Source organism: Schistocerca cancellata, chromosome 9 (assembly GCF_023864275.1).
Source record: "Schistocerca cancellata isolate TAMUIC-IGC-003103 chromosome 9, iqSchCanc2.1, whole genome shotgun sequence".
NCBI lineage: Eukaryota > Metazoa > Arthropoda > Insecta > Orthoptera > Acrididae > Schistocerca > Schistocerca cancellata.
In genome coordinates this window covers 300,505,897-300,531,146 of record NC_064634.1, presented here as the reverse complement: position 1 = coordinate 300,531,146, position 25,250 = coordinate 300,505,897, and the positions used below count along the sequence as shown (strand labels likewise).

The 25,250-nt window shown below is 39.8% G+C and overlaps 1 protein-coding gene across 1 annotated transcript in view; it reads left to right on the top strand.

Moving 5' to 3' along the window:
- The window catches only part of LOC126101585 (prickle planar cell polarity protein 3-A), a 1,199,532-nt gene that overhangs the window by 832,390 nt on the left and 341,892 nt on the right, over positions 1-25,250 (top strand). Inside the window, exon 5 of the mRNA XM_049912239.1 lies at positions 16,544-16,759. Within this exon, the coding sequence (XP_049768196.1) occupies positions 16,544-16,759 (216 nt within the window). The remainder of the gene's footprint in view (positions 1-16,543; positions 16,760-25,250) is intronic.

The window sequence follows — 25,250 nt, the reverse complement described above, 5'->3', positions numbered from 1 at the left end:
TCATTAATACTGTTTTTAGTGTAGTGGTTTCTGTTCCCCTTTTACATACCTGTATTGTTGAATTTTTATCATTAGAGGAATTTTTCCACCATATGGGTTGATGGGGATTCTGAATCTTGAGCTATTTTGAAAAAGCTGTGGTCAGGTTGAGACTGATTCCTTCATACTAGATGTTTGGCTGAAGTTTCCTGGTGGATTAAAACTGTGTGTTGGACTGAGAGTCGAACTTGGGATATTTAGCCTCTCATTGCCAAGTGCTCTACTGACTGAGCTACCCAAGCACAACTCATGACCCATCCTCACAGCTTTACTTCCACAAATACCTAATCTTTTACTTTTAGAACTTCACAAAATCTCTCCTGTGAAATTCCGCAACTAACACTCCTGGAAGAATGGAAACATCCCCCAGACTGTGGCTAAGCCATGTGGTTAAGCCATGTCTCTGCAATATCCTTTCTTCTAGGGAAATTTCACTATAGATGTTTGTCTCTTTTCACCAAATTGTGTGGTTTCATTCAGAATATTAACAGGAGATGGGATCAAAACTGCAACAGTTTAGTAGTTTTAGTTATATAGTGTCAAATTTAAGTTGTCTCTGTAGTTGAGTGGATAGCATAGATTACTGTGATGCGGAAGGCCTGGGTTTGATTCCTGGTACTGCCAGGGATTTTTCCTTGTTTGAAGGACTGAAACGGATCCACTCAGCCTCATTATACCAGTTGAGGAGCTAGTTGACAGAGTAGTAGCAGCTGCAGGTCACGAAAACTGACAGTGGCCAGGAGAGATGCACTGACCCAATGCCTCTGCATACCACTCCCAATAACTCCACTGGCTCCCAACAACACCACTGGAAGAGAATAACATGGTGGTCAGTTGGTACCAATGAGCCCACCACGACCCGAGGCTGTATGGTCCATTTTGTAGCAGAATGCATACAACTATCACGTCTGTTGTATGAGTTGGTTTCCTACTTGTATGTAAGCCTTTCTATTTCAGACCTCTTAACTGCAATTGTTTATGTATGTGAATGTGATACTGTGTGTATAATGTAGTGTCATATTTGTGTTCTTAATGACAATGATGATGATCATGGTGATGGTGGTACTGATAAGAAAAGGGAGAGGGGGGTGAAATTGGTATTGGCAAATAGCCTATTCTTCTCATGGGAGCTGCCAATTGCAATGTGCCTGTTGGTGGACATAGCATTATCAACAGCATAACTGTGCATTCTCTTTGTAAAACAATGTGGAGAGGTTTGGAATTCATGTCTGGAATTTTTCTGAGGACATCGATGAGAATGTTTTTGATGAAGAACCTTATGTTGCCACTTCTGCCCCTCTTCAGCCAAATGCTGCAGATGAATTTTTTTTTCTCCATTTGGATTTGAGCCAGTTACCTCCACAATCATGTGCCACTGCACAATAATGTATCACGTCAATGGAGGGGAGTAGTCGGTATCTGCTAACAAATACGGTAGTATATTGACAGAATCCATTCAATAGTTTTGAAACTGTAATATGTGTGTGTGACCTGAATTACTCCCAGCATACACAGTGTTCAAATAACTTACAGAAATTGAGCTGATTGACATAATTGAAAACTCCCGATATTTCAGCAGGTGGATGCCTTGTCGTTTTCAAGGCAAAATGCTTCTCTGCTGCAGTTTTGCCTTGAAAGTTATGGGGTGTGCACTTGTTGAAGTTTTGGTGGTTGTTGACGATGTCACCTGGCTGTTTTCCCATAAGCTATTTGAATGTAATATGTGTATTTGATTGATTGAGTTCATATTTTATTAAAGTGATATTCTTATGTAAAGGAAGGACTATCAAACTGGGATCTTCACGTTCGTCAAAAAGTTACAGTTCATTATACATTAATTGATCCTTTTTTAAGATATTATAGCATATTGGGATCATTACAGCACAGCAAAGATGAGGAAATACTACATATGACACAGATTCCAGACCCAAAGATTTCTTGATCTTGTAAAAGAGAAGAGAACAGAGGATTGGACTAAATAGAACTCTTCAGAAATGAAGTTATTTCATTTAGCTTGTAAGTCCAGGTTGAGGCAGGAGAACATGACAAAAGAAAAGTCAATGGGAATTATTTAATTGCCGTTTTATTCTGGAGATCCTTCACTTGATTTTTATTTATGCATGTCCTGTGAGGTCACTGAGAAGGATATGCTCCATCACCAAAGCTAGTGAGAGAAAAAGAAACATTCTGATGAGAATGACACAGACTTCTGGACAGCGATAAAAAGCTAGTCCAAGGAAGTGAAAAGATAAGAGGAAAAAAAGTAAGTAAATGTTAGCATTTGCCTAGAAGTTGATTGAGTGTTCCAGGCTAGGAAGGGGAAGAAGTCATTCATATCCAGCTTCATACTCAGTCCTCTCATTCAGATTACCTGCATTTTATGAATGGACAAATATATTACATCATTTTTTGGGGGCAGGGGGTGGAGACACTAACAGTGCAGTTTGTGTTAGCATTCTGCTCAAATACATAGTCTCATTCTTGTCAGACATACTAAAGATAGTAGCAGAATAAGAAAATAAACAGCTCACTCCTAAATTACAGAAACCCATTTGAGCAGCTGCAGAAAGCTTATCATGATTTCAGTTTCAGAATCATATAGGAACAAACACATATAAACAAAATGATATTTATAAAACCTTTGCGGTGTCCACATGGATACCAAAGTGGAGTTCAGTAAATCTGCTGCTAAACAAATGACCATATTATTGCAAAATGTTTTTCAATTAGTAATAACTGTCACAGATCAATAGATTTTTTTCTTTTATTTGTTCCTTCGTGCTACACAGCATAATTTTGTTGAAAAATAGTGAATGAGCATTACACTGTAATCTCCTGTAAAGGAACGCTGAATTCAGCAAAATTTGCCAGATATTTGTCCAATTACTGGAGGAAACTAGATGTTTCAAGCAGTGCAGTTCTTATCCAAGTAAACCACAACTGCACTGTGCAGTGATTGTGGCACTGTAGCACACATGCAGTTGTGTGTTGTATCATGTGGGAGTTACCAAAATCATCACTGAAAATTATTGTCTGATCAACTTTTGTTATGAATCTAAAGTTTGCCATCTTTGTTGTTCAACTTAAACAATTAATTTGAGCAATTATTTAATTTGTAGTCAAACTCTTCAGTATAGAGGGGATACCTGAGGCTAATGTGAACATTTCCACATGTTCCTTATTGACTGGTAACTGTTTCATGGCCACAGCAAAAAAACAGTAGAAATCCAACCTGTGGTCATTAGCAATATAGCGTGTTATATGGACTGCTCTTAATTTTTTGCATCATGTATGCAGCCTTAATAATGATATTTGTGGTTCATAGTACAACATCAGTTTCAGAGAGACTTTAGAAAAAAATGTTCAAATGTGTGTGAAATCTTATGGGACTTAACTGCTAAGGTCATTAGTCCCTAAGCTTACACACTACTTAACCTAAATTATCCTAAGGACAAACACACATACCCATGCCCGAGGGAGGACTCGAACCTACGCCGGGATCAGCCGCTCAGTCCATGACTGCAGCGCCTTAGACCGCTCAGCTAATCCCGCACGGCATAGTAAATTTAGAGCACAAACAGATATTTTGAAATAAAGCATAAAAGTATACAAGCAGTTGAACTGTCATTAAGGCTTAGTGTATCATGGAGAATGTTCTTCTTGCCTGAAGTGACTGTTAGGTCCAAGGGATACAAGACACTAATGTCCTGTTCTGCTACGTAAAGTGACACTCACAGAAGAAATTTGTATTATTTTTGTTCATATCTAGTAGTATTATGGAATGTTTGACATCAGTTTATTGGGGTAATTCTGGGAAAGAGTAACTCATCTGTAAAGGAGACCATTAAAAAACTCTATCTAGTGTGACTTGTTCTTGAGCGCTGTTAGAGTGTTTTGGATCCCACTATGTCAGATTAAAGGAAGACATCAAAGCAATTCAGAGGTGTGCTGCTAGATTTTTTACCAGTCCATTTGATCAACATGTGGGTGTTACAGAGATGCTTTGTGAAGTCAAATGGGAATCCTAGGAGGAAAGACAAGGCTCTTTTTTTGAAACACTATTGAGAAAATTTAGAGAAGCAGAATTTGTGGATGGCTGCAGAATGGCTCTACCGCCATCAATTTGTATCTTGCATGAGGACAGTGAGTATGACAAGATAAGAGAAATCAGGGCTTCTTACAGAAGCATATAGAAAGATGTTGTTTTTCCTTCACTCCATTTGTATCTAGGATAGGAAAGGGAATGATGAGTAGTGGTACAAGATGCCACCATGCACAGTATGATATCTTGTGGATTATGTATCTAGATGTAGATGTGGAGGATGTCCCATTATGCAAATTTCTGGCAGATTAAAACTGTGTGCTGGACTGGAAGTCAAAACCAGATTCAAGTCACATTCTGATGTTCCATAATATTTTTAGCCCATCTCTTACTGTCCTCCAAATCATTGGAGGGAAAAAGACTGCTTATTTATCATTCATTGTGTGTACCAACATCTATAGTCTTCTCACGTTTATTCCCCAAAATATATAATCTGTCTTAACTATTGTAAGTGAATACACTACATAAGCACAATGGACAGAAGATTTGTCACTATCAGGACACGTCACATTAATACTGTGTAATACCATCCTGATAATGGCCTCAATTTAATGAGAAGAGTGTCCACAAGTTTCTTCAGATTTATCATATCACCCTGAAGCCACTCATTGGTGATTACGTTGCTAAGAGGTTCCAAACTGTGGGAATGTTGCTTGCTACATTTTACCCACTGTTCCAATTAGTCACAGATGTTTTCTGTAGGACAAAAGGTCAGATGACAAAGCAGGCCAGTAAAGTGAAATAGGGTGCCTGGGTATTTCTCAAACCAGGAATGCGTATGTGTAGCCCTGTGTGCACATCTGTTGGCATCCTGGCATTCTGGGAGTGTCCACAGCATATTCATGATGTGGACTGAGGAAAAATGGCAGCACATGGTCGCTGGGAATACTGAAATAAATGTCCTGGTTCATGTTCAAATCAATCAGAATGAGTGGGCCCAACCATAGTATAAACGGCACCCCCAAAACATCATAGAACCGACCTCTGGCCCAAAACCACCATCCACACATTGCAGATTACGTGCCTCATTGGGATGTCAGTGCACTTGACATCTTCTAACATTTGGAGAGAGGAAAAGTCACAACTCAGTGCACCACACTATGTGTCTCCAGTCAGATACTGTCCAGTTTCTGTGTTATTTGGCCCATTGAAGATGTGCAGCTTTGTCTGGCAATGTGAACAGTGACCTTTTGGGAGGTATCTGTCTGCAAACATCCATTGCATACAGTTTCCTCTGCAATTTCCACTTGGAAACTGGTTTAAATAGAGTTGAATTCACTGGCAGCAGCAATTCCTCTTGGGTTTAAATTGCTTGTCATTGACTAGGCATGGCATTCATCTCTGGTCTCCCTCAGTTATTATGTTTTTATAACCACTGTTCTCATGCCCTGTTGTGTGGATGCAAGTAGTACACTGGGCAGTTCATGCTGATATGCCAACAAAACGGGCAACTTCATTTATGTTGTGGTCATTGTCATGTCCAAACACAACAGCTTCTTTAAAGTATTCAGGTACATTTTCCTGTCAGTTCGCCTTATTGTGCTGATTCCATACAAATGAGTGGCACATACACACCACTTCACATCAGTGCTGCTGGTCACATGACTGTGTGGTACTCCAGTGACATGTATGCTTTTTTGACGTGGTCACTAATATTTTGTCCAGTGAGCTTATATTAATCAACTTCAATGCATAGAGCCCATGATTTCTTGTCTGCAACAGAAAGTAATTTAAGAGATTACGGTATAAGTTCCTTATACAGATTGAGTGAACCATGTTACTACCATTCTAGCAGTACATACTTGAAATCCTACCTATATTCCTTTATCCCAGGCACGTAAGCTAAACTCACAAGTTTAAGATGCAGTAGTATGTTGTAAATGGTAATATTTCTGGATGTGTTATTCTTTGTCCCATACATCTTCCACCTGTCATTCTTGTTTCTTATAATCATTATTCTATTTCATTCTTCTTCATGATGTTATGCTTTGAATAGGTAAACAGTTTGAATGCAACTGTTGCATACTGATAGTAGATGGTAGATATTTTTTCCTCTTCCCATCAACCAGCTTCCATTTATACACATTTGAGACAGTGTGAATTAATTATGCAAGTACTAAGTGAAAATTATGTTTCAGTTATATTGAATTCCTGTGCTACTACTCATTGTTGGTACAGTGACTAATGTTGCATAGTGGCTTAGACAGTGTAATCTTATTCAAAAGTAGGGCTCAAATTCCTGTTCAACCATCTTAAATTTAAAATTTTGCTGTTTCTCTTAACCACATTACAGAAATTGTACAAATGTTTTTTTCTATGAAATCATGACTGATTTTTCTATACTGTTCTACTTAAAGTAAGTAAGTTCTCAATCTCCCATCTCTGTGTCAGTGCACTATTTTGGTGGAAGATTTCTGATGTGAAACTTCCTGTCAGATTAAAACTGTGTGCTGGACTGGGACTCAAACCCAGGACCTTTGCCTTTCATATGCAGGTGCTCTACCAACTGAGCTGTCCAAGCATGGCTCACAACCCATCCTCACAGCTTTACTTTTGCCAATATGTCATCTCCTGCCTTCTAGACTTCACACAAGTTCCCCAGCAAAACTTGCAGGATTAGCACTCCTGGAAGGGAGGAGAAGAGGTGCTGATGGAAGAAAAGCTGTGAAGAGAGGCTATGTTTTGGCTACTCAGCTGGTAGAGCACTTGCCTGCAAAAGGCAAAGGTCCCGGGTTCAAGTCCCATTCTGTCACACAGCTTTTATCTGCCAGGAAAATTCATATCAGTGCGCACTCCATTTGAGAGTGGAAAATTCATTTTGGAAGCACCTCTCAGGCTGTGGCTAAGTCATATCTCCACAATATCCTTTCTTCCAGGAGTGTTAGTCCTGCAACTTCCAAAGGAGAACTCATGTGAAGCTACAAAGGAAAGAGATGAGGTACTGCACAATAATAAGTATTAGGACATAAAAACAACAACCACAGGAAACACTGTTGAGAATTGTTCTAACTCAGCAAATGCTCAGTATGTCCAACATTTTTATTCCTAACTGATGTTAGCAGTAATCCTGTGGCACATGTCTTCTGTGAATTCACTGAAAGCTTGAAGAATAAGGTGTCTGAGCTCCATTAAATCATGTGGACATTTTGGGAAAATTGTTTCCTTTAGCTGTTGTTGTTGTGGTCTTCAGTCTGAAGGCTGGTTTGATGCAGCTCTCCGTGATGCTCTGTACTGTGCAAGCCTCTTCATCTCTGAATAACTACTGCAACTTACATCTTCTGAATCTGCTCACTGTGTTCGTCTCTTGTTCTTCCTCAATGATTTTTACCCCCCCCCCCCCCCAAAAAAAAAAAACACACACACACTTCCCTACAGTACTAAATTGGTGATCCCTTGATGTCTCAGAATGTGTCCTATCAACTGATACTTCCTCCTAGTCAGGTTGTGCCACAAATTTCTTTTCTCCCCAATTTTATGCAGTACCTTTCATTCATTATATGCTCTACATGTCCAATCTTCAGCATTCTTCTGTAGTACCGTATTTCAAAAGCTTCTATTCTCTTCTTGTTTAAATTGTTTATTATCCATATTTCACTTCCATACATGGCTACACTCCACATAAACAAATTCAGTAAAGACGTCCTAACACTTAAATCTGTATTCAGTCTTTACAAATTTCTCTTCTTCAGATATGTTTTTCTTGCTATTGCCAGTTTACATTTTATATCCTCTCTACTTCGTCTATCATCAGTTATTTAACCGCCCAAATAGCAAAACGCATCTACTGCTTTAAGTGTTGTTTCCTACTCTAATTCCAGGAGCATCACTTGATTTAATTCAGCTACATTCCATTATTCTTGTTCTGCTTTTATTGATGTTCATGTTATTGCCTCCTTACATGACACTGTCCATTCTGTTCAACTTCTCTCCCAAGTCCTTTTCTGCCTCTGACAGAATTACAGTGTCATTGGCAAACTTCAAAGTTTTTTTCTCTCCCTGAACTTTAATTCCTTCTCCAAGTTCTTCTTTACTTTCCAGTACTGCTTGCTCAATGTACAGGTTGAATAACATCAGGGATAGGCTGTAACCAGGTGTCACTTCCTTCTCAACCACTGCCTCCCTTTCACGCCCTTCGGCTCCTACAGCTGCCGTCTGGTGTGTATACAAGTTGCAAATAGCCTGTCGCACCCTGTGTTTTACCCCAGCCACCCTCAGGATTTCAATGAGAATATTTTAGTCAACATTGTCAAAAACTTTCTCTATGTCTACAAATGCTATAAATCTTGGTTTGCCTTTCCTCAACCTATCTCCTAAGTAAGTTGTAGGTTGTGCACTGCCTCATGTGCATCCACATTTGACTGGAATTTAAACTGATCTTCCCTGAGGTCAGCTGCTACCAGTTTCTCAATTCTTCTGTAAATAATTCATGTTAGTATCGTGCAGCCATGACTTATTAAGCTGATAGTTTGGTAATTTTCACACCCGTCAGCACCTGCTTTCTTTGGAACTGTAATTATTGTATTCTTCTTGAAGTCTGAAGGTGTTTTGCCTGTCTCATATATCTTGCACACCAGGTGGAAGAGTTTGGTCATGGCTGGCTCTACCAAGGATACCAGTAGGTCTGATAGAATGTTGTCTACTCCTAGGGCCATGGTCAGACTTAAGTCTCTCACTGCTCTATCAAATTCTTCTTGCAGTATCACGTCTCCCATCTCATCTTCACCTGCATCCTCTTTTATTTCTATAATATTGCCTGCATGTTCATCTCCCTTCTACAGATCCTCTACATCGTCCTTCCACTTTTCAGTTTTCCTTTCTTTGCTTAGGATTGGTTGTCCATCTGAGATCCTGATATTCATGCAGCTGCTTCTCTTTTTCCAAAGGCCTCTTTAATTTTCCTGTAGGTAGTATCTGTCTTTCGTCCTAGTGTTATTTGCTTCTAAATCTTTACATTTGTTCTCTAGTCATTCCTGCAGGGCCATTTTGTACTTCTTGCCAGTCTAATTTTTTAGGCATTTGTATTCACTTTTACGTGCTTCATTTGCTTCATTTTTGTATTTCCTTTTTTTTCCAATTAAATTCAGTATGTATTGTATTATCCAAGGATTTCTACTAGGCTTTGTGCTTTTACTTATTTGAATCTATGCTATCTTCACTATTTCATTTCTTAAAGCTACCCATTCATTTCCAACAAATTTTCCCCCAATGCTCCCTCTAAAACTCTCGACAACCTCTGGTTTTTTATACTTGCCCAGGCCCCATTTCCTTAATTTCATACCTTTTTTGCAATTTCTTCAGTTTTAGTCTGTGGTTCGTAACCAATAAATTGTGGTCAGACTCCACATCTGCCCCTGGGAATGTCTTACAATTTAAAATCTGGCTCTGGAATCTCTGTCTTATCACTACATAATCAGTCTGAAACCTTGTCATATCTCCAGATCTCTACCTCATTTACAGCCATCTTTCATGATTCTCAAATCAAGTGTTAGCAATGATTAAATTATTGTCTATGCAAAATTCTACCAGGTGACTTCCTCTTTTTTTCCTTTTCCCCCAGTTCATATTCACCTTCAGTTCTTTCTTCTCTTCCTTTTCCTACTATCAGATGCCAGTCCCCCATCGCAATTAAATGTTCATCTCCCTTAACTGTTTGAATAATTTATTTTATCTCATGATACATTTCTTCATTTTCTTTGTCATACACAGAGATAGTTGGCACATAGACTTGTATTGCTGTAGTGGGGTTGGTCTTCATATCTATTTTGGCTATTATAATGCATTCACTATGTTGTTCATAGTAGCTTACCCACATTCCTATTTTCTTATTCATTATTAAACCTACTCCTGCATTTCTCCTATTTGATTTTGTATGTATAACCCTGTATTCACCTGACCAGAAGTCCTGTTCATGATGACACTGAACTTCATTCATTCCCACTATATCTAACTTCACCCTATCCATTTCCCTTTTGAAATTTTCTAACTTGCCTGCCTGATTCCACACTCCAATCCATAGAACACCACTACTCAGCAGGATGTCGTAATCAAGAGATAATGACATCCTCCTGAGTATTTCATGCCTGGAGATCCAAATGGGGGAGTATTTTACCTCCAGAGCATTTTATCCAAGAGTACGCCATCATCATTTAACCATACAGTAGAGCTAGTTACCCTTGGGAAAAATTATGACTGTATTTTCCCCTTGGTTTTAGCTACATGCAGTTCCAGCACTGCAAGGCCAAATCAGTCCATCATCCAGACTGTTGCCCCAGCAGCTACTGTAAAGGCTGCTGCCCCTCTCTGCCCTCTCAACAGATAGCCCTCTTATGTAGTTGCAACTAAGGTAATGTTATCTGTGTAGATGAGGCACACAAGCCAGCCCATGAATGGCAAGCTCCATGGTTCATGGACCCTCCAAAGAAAGGAGTCACATGGGTTGAGGTCTGGACTATTGGGGGATTAAAATTCTCTGTCACTGAAAAGACTTGGAAAGCTGAGTGAAGTAACTCGCTGCTCAAAGCAGTTGTGTAAGAAATCCAATACAGTGTTTGTAGTATGCAGCCTTCATCCATACTGCATGAACCTCTGTGTGTTGAAGGGCAACACAGCAGCAGGAAACTGTGGAACAAAGTTTTGCAGAGCACACTCAAATAATGTTCACTGTTCACAGTTTCTTCAAACAAAAAAGGTCCAATAAGTCCGTGACTGAAAATTGGGACTCACAATATAATCCTGAGAACATGATATTGTCATTCATGAAGAACCTGCATGTTTTCAGCATACCTTTTGTTTGCCGACTATGCCATCCAAATTAAAATGCACCATGTCTGAAGACTAAACATTGTTGAGAATTTGTTCCGTATCCTCGACCCAGTGACAAACAGTAGGCTCTGTTCTGCAGTGAGCTTCTGAGCAGAGGTCATCTTGTATGGCCATGGACTTCAAAGAATCCATTGAATAGAATGTCTGGATATGCCCAATTGCACTGCTGCATTTCTGCAGGATTTTCCGTGGCTTCTTGGTAGAGCAAGTCTTACCAAGTCAATGTTCTCCAGCAAAGAAACAGGCTTTGGCTGAGATTACTTTGCTTCCAATATTGATCCTTCCTGTTCAAACGGATCATACAGCCTGTGAATGGTTCTCTTGGAAGGGGCCCACAATGGCCCTGACATTTGTCTAACCACTTCTGAGCAGCAACAGGACTTATATTTCATTAAAAAGTAACACAATAGCCAATTTCTGCTGGGTTGTTAGTTGTTCATGTTGTAAATGCTAGTCTCCTAGTGATGGTATTATGAATTATGCTTCATTTTGTAACTCGTTTGTTTCCCCCAGCTCTACTGCTACTGCTTTTGAGATGCTCAATGGGATATCTAGTGTGACTCACAAACTAAGTACAAAACAAGTTGTAACATGTTTTGTGTGCTGCCCTGTAGTATAAATAGAAATGAATTACTTTTTTTTTCTTTTCAGAATGGGTATATGTAATTTTTTGTTTTATACTTTGTAATACATTCATTTACAACCATCTGAAATTGTTTAAAGAAAATTTTCTTGATTGTTGTGATGAAGTATTTGATAGTGAGTGACAGTTAAATGAATTCAGAAGCTATTTTCACCTTTAGAGACATGTGAATTCTGGAGCCACAAAGTCTTCCACAGTATTGGCATACAGTTTTGTAATACATGTGTTCTCTCCTGAATTGCTTGTGAATAATCTATTAGGCTTCAGAAGGAATAATCCAACCACTACAGTAGTTTTTAATAATTATTCATTATTACTGATTTCATCTCAAAATGTCTGATTCCACTACCTAAATCTCTGATCTGTTGCAGCACAATATAAAATGTATAACATTGGCAAAACTAATTTTAAAAGCAAGACATCAGTATTATTTCTGGGAAACATCTTGTTTTCCGCAGAAAGACTTATTTAGGAGCTCATAGGTTATATTTGGCAGAAGCATTACGTACTTAGATCTGTAATGAACTATATTATTTTGTTGTCTTCTTTCTGTACTGTGATGTATATTCATATATAAATGACAAGCTTACAGCTGTGCCTTGTTCTTAGACAGTACAGCCATATATGGATGTTGAATAGTTTGTTAACTGCCTTGCGTCATGTCATCATGAAATATTGAGCAAATTTGCCACAGGACATGCAATTGTCTAATCTGTGGACACCAACAGGGTGTCCACTCTCTTGTGTCCTATTTGGAATTGACACATCTCTACTCTATTGTCTTTAAAGTTGGTGAACAAAACGAACAGTGCATTATTCCTCATGCCATCACCATGCTGATCACTTGGATGCAGTTACCTACCAGTATTTAAGGCTTTTGTATGTTTATATATAAACTTCTCTTTGTAATACACCATGATCCTTGATCTCGTTAATCTCCAAATTCGTGGCTTCAAAGTTGATTTATTCAAACAGTGGAAAATCCAGGATGGAATGTAACGATATTATGAAAAGGAAAGCTGCCACATACCATATAGCGGAGATACTGAGTCACAGATAGGCACAACAAAAAGACTGTCACAAATAAGCTTTTGGCCAACGAGGCCTTTGTCAAAAATATACACAGCTGAAGCTGTGTATTTCAGTAAAAAGTATGCACCTGGAACTGTTGAATTCAACTTATAAACCTTTCACATTGTCAAATAAGCAATGATCCAAAACAAAACAAAAATCTCTGCAGAGAGGCTTAAGATTTGCTATCAGCATGCTTGTATTGTCACAAAGCCTTATAGTGAATTGGAATAAGATTCTTGTAAGCATGCCACTTTGTTTATGTAAGCAGTTAGATGCACAGTACCTAATTTCATGTTTTGCACATTCAAAAAGTGAGGTAAGACTCATTTATATTCTGTTCAGTTTAATAAATATAAGTGACATCCAATCAAATAGAAGTGATGTATAATCATAAGCAGAACAACCTTGTGGTACCCGTGTAAAATCAACAGAACAACTTTTTCCCCGAAATGTATATAATGCAAAATCATTCAAATAAGAACACATTAAAAGTTCTGTAAATTAATACTACCATAACTGGCAGGTATCGTGTGAAATGAATTATGTAGTGCAATAGAATCTGCTAACAAATTTTCTTTTCATAGTGTTAGTTTTCTCTCTCTCTCTCACACACACACTCACACTCCCAGAACTAGTACTATTTGTATCACACTGTTTTAGAAAAATTTGACTGCATTCATAGATTTTTTGTGAGATAGATTTGAAAAATGATAACGCAGGGTTGACAATTAAATCATTTTGAGGATTTTCTAAGGATCTTCACATTTTAACCACTCTTGCTAGTACATATACTGTGTAATAGTACAAGCAGCTGAAAATGCAAGCAATTGTTTTTGGGATATTCAGTTTTGTTTTATTGTTTGACAAGATGTTGCAAATAGTACACTAAGAATATTGATGGATAATGAAACACTGTGCATATAAGGGTGGACTCATCAATAGTTTCCCAACTTACGCCATATGATCCAGAATACTATGTGTAGGGCCGGTAGGTAATATGACTGTGCCTGCATCCATGACCACATCATCAGAGTTTAGTAGCTAACAAATTTATCTGCTGCATGCTGTTATGAATTGAATTGGCACTTACTTGACATTAAATTATAATAATTTCTTCAATCACAATTCTCTCTCTCATTTAACTCCTTTCAGACCTGGACCCACTCTTAGCTGTAACAATGATGATAATCATAAATTGAAGACTTATTTATTTTATGATGTTACTGAATATAATTTTAACCATTCTTGTCATCTTAAGTTCCTTTCTGTTTTTCTGTCCTTCCAACTCTGTTTCTCACACCATTTTTATATTGTGGGTTTCCTAAATGAGGTTACCATTCAGGAGGACACTGGTTCAAACCCTCATCCAGCCATCCTGATTTAAGTTTTCTGTGATTTCTATGAATTTCTTCAGGCAAATGCCAGGATGGTTCCTTTGAAAGGGCATGGCCAACTTCCATCCCCATCCTTCCCTTATCTTATGGGACCAATGACCTTGCTGTTTGGTGCCCTCCCCCAGATCAACAAACCAACCAATAATGTTAGCTGGAATAGTTTCCCTTTTCAATATGACAGGCAGCTTAAACTGTGATCCTTCCTTTCAGACTGGAAAGAACTGAACAGCCAAGGCTGCACATCATTACATACTTAGTACTTTGAAAAGTTTTGTGGCGGGGTTCGTAGCGACAAACACTTCGCTGTAGAAACGGCTTACGAAGTCACCGCCACACTTTTAATAGCGGGCCGACCGGTCCGCTGGAACAGTGAACAGAAAGATGAAAACCCAAACACTCTGATTAAATAAAAGTCGGTACTTATCTTTATTAACGAAGATACAGAAACACAGTAGTGAACTCCGTGTCTACAGAAATCTGTCTAGTTCGAGTCGGAGCGGCTAGGTCAGCGTCGGCTGACGACAAACAACAACTCTGCCGCGATGAACACACAACTGACTAGCAAGTACAGAAATCGGTGGCGAGTATACAACTGAGCGGCGAATACAGAACTGCTAGCGCTCGCGACTCCAGCGCTTAAGAAGCCAGAAGCCAGCGGTGGCGCGCGCAGACTTGCGGCAATTTCCTGTATCGCTGGCGCTGCTTATGCGGACGGCGTCCGGACTTTGATGCTGTCAACCTTTTGGCAGCGGGCTCGGTTGGCATTACTGGCTAGGATATAACAAAAAGAGATTGTGGCAAGACTAGCTAGCAGTGGATGTTTTATGTCAAATGTGGTAAATCCGATGGCAGAAAGATTAAGGTGGTATGCTGCATATTCAAGCTACAAATTGGTTCAGCAGGGCAGGCAGTAGGAGGGAGAGAGAAGCATTCAACAGATCCTTGCTATTATGACACTTAGTCACATTTTGTTAATGTCCTATTTCATCCCACTCTGCAGTGGAGTGTATACTGATCTGAAACTTCCTGGCAGATTTAATCTTCCAGGAAGCTTATTTACTTGCTAGTTCCAAGTGCCTTTCATTTCAGATCTTATACTCTTTCTCTTTGCTCTATTTTCTGAGCATTTCCACCCCTCCACAACCTTTCAGAATTTTCCCTTCTGTTGTTGCTTCGGCTGCATAGGAGGGAGCAGTTCACATAATCCTGTGATTGATTTTCAGGAGTGACTGTTAGATGTGCCATTTGTTTCAGTGGTTTACTTGTTGCAATTTTTTTAAGTCAATCGTTTTTATACTAACAGTATTTATGACAGAATATACTGTCAACAATAATGGGAATGGCATTGACACACACTATTCAAACGTGTATAAAATATTTTTGGTCTTTTTGTTGGGTCAAACTCACGTCAAAACTGGATGTTCAAATGATTTCAGTCACCATCATCATTGTCAGGAGCAACTTATTGTAGCCCCTGCTAGTGAGATCACCTTTTATAAAAGACTGTTGATGATGAAAAAGGTAGAGTTCATAACAAAATTAGTTTTGCTGAAAGCTGATATGACAAGGTTATCTTACACAAGGATGCTGTTGCTAAATACATCATTGTCACACTTCCATCTTGTATTTTGTCTACCACCATTGTGAAGCCTCTATCGTACACTTGTGTGATGGTGCCTGGTGGCAGAAGAAATTTATATCACTAGTATTTCATAAGCAGAGAGAGGAAAGATTGTGGCATAACTCCCTGATCACCACACTTTGTGCCAATGTCTAGGACAGTGTCCAAATCTTTCTACCATGTCTCATAGAGTAGTGGCATTTGAGATTGTTAATATCCATTAGATAAGGACCTAAGTTCAGCAGACCCCCAGTTGCTACTCACGTAGTGTAAGTTATTCACTCCCTTATGTTGTCATCATCATCAATAACAACAACAACAACAACAACAACAATAATAACAAGTATTCACTGCCACACACTGTAAACTGTCTTGCAGTCTAGTCTCAGCTGCTAGAGGCAATGATCTACTGTGTGTGTGTGTGTGTGTGTGTGTGTGTGTGTGCCTTCTCATTGTGTGTTGTACCTCTGTGTTTTTTAAACTCCTCAATATTATAAATTTGTAAAAGCATTAGATTCAACATTGTTTTTAAATTTATGTGTGATTTGTGGTCATTTTGCTATTATTTTGGCATCTGGCAAGTGGATGTTCTCTTCCTATAAAAAATTTTAGCATTTACTTGCAATATTTGTTGTTGTATCCATAATGGATTGGTAGAAATTCGTTAGCATTTCTGGAATATTTATATTTTATTGCAGGACAATTACTCAGTTATTATTTCCACTAACTTAATGTAGTGACAGAATTGTATTTGTGATTATAAGATCATACATTTTAAATGCTGTCAATCTTTTGAATATGTCCTTTAATTTTGTTTACAACCTCTAATCAAAAGTTATATCTTCTAGGAGTGCCCACAATGTTTGAAGACATTGGCACCACAGGATTTGGGTGTTGTGGCACCTAAATTTGGTGATCGCACTTTGTGGCACCCAGCTTGCTTCACATGTACAACTTGCAAGGAGCTGTTGGTTGACTTGACTTACTGTGCCCATGATGATCTGCTCTACTGCGAGAGGCATTACGCTGAGCAGCTCAAGCCACGCTGTGCTGCTTGTGATGAGGTAGGTGGAACTTTGCATTTATAGTTCATGAGTTGTGTGTTGTCTGACAACACAACAACATGTATTAAACAATAATGCAAGAAACTAATTAAGAAATAATAGAAACTGATGCAAGAAACTAAGTAGAAAATACTGAGAAGTCAAGAGGAGGTCAATAACTCATTGATGATGCCTGACAAGGGAAAACGGGAAGTCATATAGTAATGGAACTTAAAATTAGCACATTTTGCTACCCATAATTTACTTTTGTAGGTGAGTTTCTAGTACTGTTAAGAGTGTCACCCACAGCCCATCAGAGTATAATCATACAGTTGTAAGAGTAAAGTTACTTACATCAAAATTGTTACTGGTGGAGGGTAAGTTTAAATTATAATTACAAAGCCACATTTGCAGCTACTTAAAGGTTTGTAAATGAATTCTTGGAGGAGGAGGAAGACTAGGCAGTTGGGATAATACGTCACGCACAGCACTACAGTACGGTAAGGTATTAATTCGCTACGTGTAGTAGATTGCAGAGCTGGAATGCTAACGTTTCTTATTACTTCTACATTCTAATTGTTTTTCTTCGTCCAGACAGCTGTGAATAGTTACTATCATTAACCGATCCGAACTTGAGTATTCCTTTGTCGCACAGAGTTACTAAGGCGTCCGATGTATGTCTTGTTGCTGCTGCTCTCTAGCGGTATTTCGCTGAACTACTCTGTGGTTCTGCCGGCCTCAACAGCTAACGATGCCTTGGAGACCTGTCTGTACGACTTCCATCGAAGTGTTTACTATAACAGATCGTCAGAACGACCTTCCAGATCATCAATTTTTTCAGTGTATACACTTTTTATTGCATCAAATTAAACTTTGAATTGATATTTGTTGCAAGGACTTCTCTGTTAAAACCACAAATACTGGTACCCCTTTAGGATCTCAAAATAGTTTGTTGCTGGAAAGAAACAAATATATTCATTCCAAGATTTTTCGTACTGTTTTTCTGTTTTAGCTGAATTACTAAGGTGGCCGCTTGGAGCGCCAGCATGAGAGGGGCGCTAGAGGCGCCCCTAGTGCCGAATTTTTACACAAGGTCTCCCAGAATCATCAATGAAAACAAACCATTTTGTTTTTAGAGGACCTACCAAGAGCCCAAAGAACGGCACCTAATGTATGAGGGAGGGAGGGCACGGGGTAAATGATCATGTTGCGTAAGTGGAAAACATGTTCTCCAACCGGCTACGGTTATTGTGGACAGTACCAGCATTATAAAGGACCTCAGCTTGTATTCCACTAAGAGCTGCATTTCTCAACTCCCAAACACCTCCATTTTATGTCAAAATAATCACTTTGATATTGTCAACTCTGTCTCATCTCTCTCTCTATTAATGCTTCGTCTTGGCTCTTCTCGTTTCTGTCAGTGTTCTGCATTGGATAACTCTTTTTTTTATTATTGCATATGTATTATAGATACTTACGGGAACACCGTTAAAATAGTATTGTATTGGAGATGATTTTCTCGTCAAATTGTATTCTAATTTTTTACTTATTTCGGCGTCCTCGAGTTGTTTGGGTTTAGTTGCCTAAACCCAAAACTACGTCAACTAATGCAAGAACGTCATAAGTTACCCCAATGTTCCCTTTCAATACAATAAGTATAGGCCGTTTTAGTTTTACTGCAGTTACTTCCCAGGCCTTCACCACACTAGTTCTCTTGAGGTTGCTCATTTATTGTAGAATTTCTATAGCTGTTACATCAAAGTAGTGTCATCTTCATCTCACAAACCACGAGGATAAAAGTACAGTGCGATTTAAGAATATTTGACAGCTGGCGAGCTGGTCCGCTCCTGCCAGCAGGACACCAAAGTGAGCCTGACATTGTCGGTAATCACGCTGTTGCCACTTAAAGCTACACGATGAAGTGTGCCTGGTGTTCTCGAGTAGAAAGCATTTCCGGGCGCGAAATTTCGCCTGTTTCGATAAAGAACCTAACTCTGGTCTTCATTAAAATTTAGAGCAGATTTATAAGATAGTTAGAGACACTATAGAAATCAATGCCATATGTGAATTTCAGATTTTTACGCCACATTTGTAGGTCATAGGTTTAAAGCGATTGTCTTTTCCCGCGGAGGGCGGAGTGCTAAGGCGGCTGACTGCAGACACCACTTACGAGGTGCATTCAAGTTCTAAGGCCTCCGATTTTTTTTCTCCAGACTGGAAAGAGATAGAAACATGCGCATTGTTTTAAAATGAGGCCGCGTTCATTGTCAATACGTCCCAGAGATGGCAGCACCATACGGCAGATGGAATTTTACCGCCAGCGGCGAGAATGAGAACTGTTTTAAATACTTAAAATGGCGATGTTTTCCTTACTTGAACAGCGTGCTATCATTCGTTTTCTGAATTTGCGTGGTGTGAAACCAATTGAAATTCATCGACAGTTGAAGGACACATGTGGTGATGGAGTTATGGATGTGTCGAAAGTGCGTTCGTGGGTGCGACAGTTTAATGAAGGCAGAACATAGTGTGACAACAAACCGAAACAACCTCGGGCTCGCACAAGCCGGTCTGACGACATGATCGAGAAAGTGGAGAGAATTGTTTTGGAGGATTGCCAAATGACTGTTAAACAGATCACCCCCAGAGTTGGCATTTCTGTGGGTTCTGTGCACACAATCCTGCATGACGACCTGAAAATGCGAAAAGTGTCATCCAGGTGGGTGCCACGAATGCTGACGGACGACCACATGGCTGCCCGTGTGGCATGTTGCCAAGCAATGTCGACGCGCAATGACAGCATGAATGGGACTTTCTTTTCATCGGTTGTGACAATGGATGAGACGTGGCTGCCATTTTTCAATCCAGAAACAAAGCGCCAGTCAGCTCAATGGAAGCACACAGATTCACCGCCACCAAAAAAATTTCGGGTAACCACCAGTGCTGAAAAAATGATGGTGTCCATGTTCTGGGACAGCGAGGGCGTAATCCTTACCCATTGCGTTCAAAAGGGCACTACAGTAACAGGTGCATCCTACGAAAATGTTTTGAAGAACAAATTCCTTCCTGCACTGCAACAAAAACGTCCGGGAAGGGCTGTGCGTGTGCTGTTTCACCAAGACAATGCACCCGCACATCGAGCTAACGTTACGCAACAGTTTCTTCGTGATAACAACTTTGAAGTGATTCCTCATGCTCCCTACTCACCTGACCTGCTCCTAGTGACTTTTGGCTTTTTCCAACAATGAAAGACACTCTCCATGGCCGCACATTCACCAGCCGTGCTGCTATTGCCTCAGCGATTTTCCAGTGGTCAAAACAGCCTCCTAAAGAAGCCTTCGCCGCTGCCATGGAATCATGGCGTCAGCGTTGTGAAAAATGTGTACGTCTGCAGGGCGATTACGTCGAGACGTAACGCCAGTTCCATCGATTTCGGGTGAGTAGTTAATTAGAAAAAAAATCGGAGGCCTTAGAACTTGAATGCACTTCGTACTGTGACAGTGTTCCGACTTTGGGACTCAAATGTCAAGATTCAACTACTTAATAGGGTCTAGGGCGTATGCACACAATCATTTCAGCGACGATCCATATGCGAACAGAATTAGACAGAAAGTGGCTCGGAACAATATTAGTACGAATTACCTTTGAACTGCAATGTACTTGGGCTTGCACAATGTGTGTAGATTGCGAGTCAAGGAACTGATACAGATACGGAAGGTAACAGCGCACTTAATTAATGATAACCACAGCTCTGGTGCACGTGTCGCCCAAATGTGGCTTTTAGGTAGTTTTCCACACTCATCTGGTCAGCTGGCGAGTTGGTTCCCTACATACGCCCTTAAAACACGATAGACAAGCGTTAAAAATGTAATATAGATTGAACAAATAATTATTAGTCTTACTGGCAGATTATTTATTTATGTATGTATTGCACCCGTTAACAATGTGTAAGAATTGTTAAACTCACGATGTCATTTTACTAGCGACGTGTTTCGATCCACTAGAGCTAATAATCAGGCAACAAGAAATACAAATTGCTTACATATTATTTGCCCTACTAATACTATTCGCTAGGTGATCGCTAATTTATTGCGCCGCCAATGTCTTCAGTAGGTACAGAACATACGCCTCCGTGCATACAAAGGGAAAAGATGTACGAGATACTTATTGCCAAAGGCAGTGCTGTGATGTACCGGTTATTGATTCCAGTATGCTGGTGACACGTACTTCTACTGGTTGCAGCTTTGGTCCAGCATCTTCCCTCGCTTTCGCAGTGCTTTTCAAGACCCTGGCAACGCTGTAACCTAGTTCATAGTATTTGTAGCATAAATAATATGCAAGTGGTTTGCGCGCCGCGATGTTTGATGGTGAGCACTAGCGGCTCGAAACGCGTCGCTAACATCTTAATGTCGTAAGATTAATAATCCGTAAACACTGTGACTAGTAACCGGATTTTACATATGGGGTGTTCAGTGCACAAAGGAAACAAGTCACCAAAAAAGAGTTTTAAGTAAAATATACAAAGTTTTTGCGGAATAATTAATTGCAGGAAAAAAGTTTACATCATTTTAAAAAGTTTGAATGATAGAAGATATTTTGTATCATGTATTCTCAAAATGAAGAAGGGAAAATTTAAGTGCCGCTCCATGTTACCTTGAATATAAAAGTACAATAAAATTTTGGGCTCGATTCTTTCGTGCACTGTATGTATTGTAATTAATTGTATCTTCCTCTTCATTCTGGTCTTCACGTTCCACTGAGGAAACGGCAAACAAAATGTATTTCTAGTTTATATAATTAAAATTTTAGTCCCTGTACCTGCGTATAACAAACATGCCCAAATAGGAAGTTAAGTAATCCACATTCACAGAAAAACTTATTAACTTTTGTCTGTTTGCTCTCGTAAAGCTGAGGAAGCTCTTGGGGCAGAATCACATTGTAGGTTCTTGAAAAAATGGTGATACACAGGTGGAATGCATAGCAGTAAATCTTCCATGCCCTTTTTGTTCACTTTTGCTACTGGTCGACGTTTGGTATAAAGAGACCTCTGCTGGGTGTTACAAAAGTATGTTATGGTATGGCCATACTTCTTCTCAAGTCAGTTTCGTCAAATTGCACATCAGGGTTCAGAGTCGGCCTAAACAGTAGGGTAAAAGAAGATTCTACTTCATAATGTAACCATCTCATGGTCAGCAGTTGATGCCATAACCATCAATCATTTTTTTATGTTTATTACTGAATTCTTCAAGTTCCTGGAGCATAAAAAGTCCGAGAATTTCATTGCAATGACCTGAAATCGGGGACGTTTTCTTTGCTTGTCAGACGATATCCATCCAATCATTTGGTGTGTAAATGTGCGAAATTTTCTTACCGGCTTTCTCCATTGACCCAAAATCACTATCATTAGGTAAGTCAGAATCTGCTGATACCAAGAATTTGTGATCATTGGCTGAGACTTCATGAGAGACCATGACAATTTAATATTCATGTTTTGGCCGGTACAAAAGTATGAATATAAGATTGTTTTATTATGTGTAGAATTTACACATCCTTACAGATCTCGCTCCAATCCTTAAGAAACATTTGAAGCTAACGCCTTTACTATTTTCAAAACCAACTCTTTTACCAGACAGTATAATCTGACTTGACTGAACAAGTCCCAAAGATACACAAGTTGCTGGCTGTAATTACTAAGTTTCCAGAAAGAATGAAATATGTTTTCTCTCTCTTCTTCTTTAAGTTTTGGCATTGCGATGTGTTACAGGGTGCATTACCAGGAGGACTATTGCCTGGATATTTTACAACCTTCCTTGTAGTATACTACTGCCCACAGTTCCGCTGCCATTGATCAGTACACCTCTTCCCTTTCTCTGGATGTCGAGAACGTCTAGTTCCTCTGTTCGCTACTTTTCCTCAGTATCTGTGTCCCCTCCCGTGCTAAAGTAACATACAATGACTGTGAAAGTACCATAAAATATAATCAGATGTTTAAACTCAGCAACCAAGTGTGCTTATTATATAGTTAGTTAATTCTCACTTACCAAATCTACAAAGTAATTATTAGCTTCTCTGAGCTATAACGCTGATATTCCGATGCATTGTCTTCAATAACTTCAGACGAGTCACTCATAATCATCAATTCCCTTTAATTACAGCTCTCACAACGACAAAACAAACCACGCAAACTGTGACAATGGACATTTTCCCAATGTGTTCTGAACAAGGGACTGCTTCTCTTCGACCACAACGGTGTTCCCAATCCTAGAGTAGATATTTACAACATCTGGACAGGAGACTTTTATACTCTGAAAGCAGCTTTCTGAATGGTACTTAAAAGTGGAAAGAGCCCGAACTGTTCTAAAACAGGCTTTATTTCCACGTGCTTTGAACGCCCCATATGTCCTCTCGACTGAACAAAGTTTGCACTTCCTTCTCCTTTAAGGTAACTGGTGACTGTGTCGACAGAGAGAGCATCCTGCTACAGAAGTGCTAGTAAACTTACTGCCTGATCACAGATAAAGATTTGATCATTATTAGCGCAACTTTGAGGTTCGCCGATGACATTGTAATTCTGTCAGAGACAGCAAAGGACTTGGAAGAGCAGTTGAACGGAATGGACAGTGTCTTGAAAGGAGGGTATAAGATGAACATCAACAAAAGCAAAACGAGGATAATGGAATGTAGTCGAATTACGTCGGGTGATGCTGAGGGAATTAGATTAGGAAATGAGACACTTAAAGTAGTGAAGGAGTTTTGCTATTTGGGGAGCAAAATAACTGATGTTGGTCGAAGTAGAGAGGATATAAAATGTAGACTGGCAATGGTAAGGAAAGCGTTTCCGAAGAAGAGAAATTTGTTAACATCGAGTATAGATTTAAATGTCAGGAAGTCGTTCCTGAAAGTATTTGTATGGAGTGTAGCAATGTATGGAAGAGAATAGAAGCTTTCGAAATGTGGTGCTACAGAAGAATGCTGAAGATTAGATGGGTAGATCACATAACTAGGCATTGAATAGAATTGGGGAGAAGAGGAGTTTGTGGCACAACTTGACTAGAAAAAGGGATCGATTGGTAGGACATGTTCTGAGGCATCAAGGTATCACCGATTTAGTATTGGAGGGCAGCGTGGTGGGTAAAAATCGTAGAGGGAGACCAAGAGATGAATACACTAAGCAGATTCAGAAGTATGTAGGCTGCAGTAGGTACTGGGAAATGAAGAAGCTTGCACAGGATAGAGTAGCATGGAGAGCTGCATCAAACCAGTCTCAGGACTGAAGACAACAACAACAACAACAACAACAACAACAACAACATGACGTTATGGGACTGAGGCCCGGAAACGAAGAAGAATATTTAAATACTGTTGCTCGTCCTCTGCATAAATTTCACAGACTGTCTATAAAAGACACTGCATAGTCTAAATTGTCGACTGTGGAATTTTCTCAAACATTTATAGACCCTGAAATATCAGTTTATTAATGCCGAATTCTTACCGGTGGCTTCCAGAGAACTCGGAAATTGCATCACTCGCGTCCCACTGGTCTTTCACTGAGATGGACTCCTCCGCCAACTCCCACTTCGCGTGCGTGGGAGTGCGTGTCCCGTGGGCAGCGCTATTCCCGCCGCGTCCCGAAATAGTGGCCAGGACCCGGGACAGCGAGAGCGGCGGTCGTCTTCCATTCACCACTCAACGGCCGCCGTCTCGTTAGAAGAAGCCGTCGCTCGTAACTTGCGGCCCAGGCGAAGCATCAGTCTGGCGGCCTGGTTTTGTGGCGGGAAAGAGGGCGACGGTCGTAAGTTACCGGGAAAAACCGGGTTGCCGGTGTCCGACGAAGGCTGGGGATGTTTGCCTGGGAGACTTCATTTCGGACCGGATACGTAGCTTGCTCGAGGCACAGAGGCAGTACAGACATCTTCGTTTTGGGGAATGTTGGACGAGCAGCATAGAATAACAATTTTTAACGCTAAATTCACACTTCAGCAATGACGAAGACCTAATTATTCATTTGTTTCTACTTGCTTTCCCTGGCAGCTCAAGCTATTCTCTTACATCGGCGGATAATTTAATCAACAGGGGCAGAGGTCGTAGCTTAAAGGGTGGTATCTGGCGTCCAGTTTACTTAATCCTTTGACTACCATCTGAAAATATGTGTGTCACGATAGATTATCAGAGAACAGTGGAAATTTGTTCTCGTTATTGTTCCGTGTAGACGTTGCACTGATAACGGGAAGCCTGCTGCTAGTTTGCAGATATCTTATAATCACAGTTTACACCTGTAGATTGTGCTGTCTTCAAGCTTCATTGTTAACCCTCTGCTCTATATTATAGCATCGCCTTAGCTCACGTCTGCAGATACGCAACCCAAAGAACAGACTTGCAAAGCGGGCTGCCATCGATCTTTCCCGGACGTACCGTGTCAACGAATTGAACGCACTTGTTGCCGTTTACCTCGTTACAAATAAAGTCCACATTGTGCACCTGTAATATAGGTTACAGATTTGGAGAGAGGCTCTAT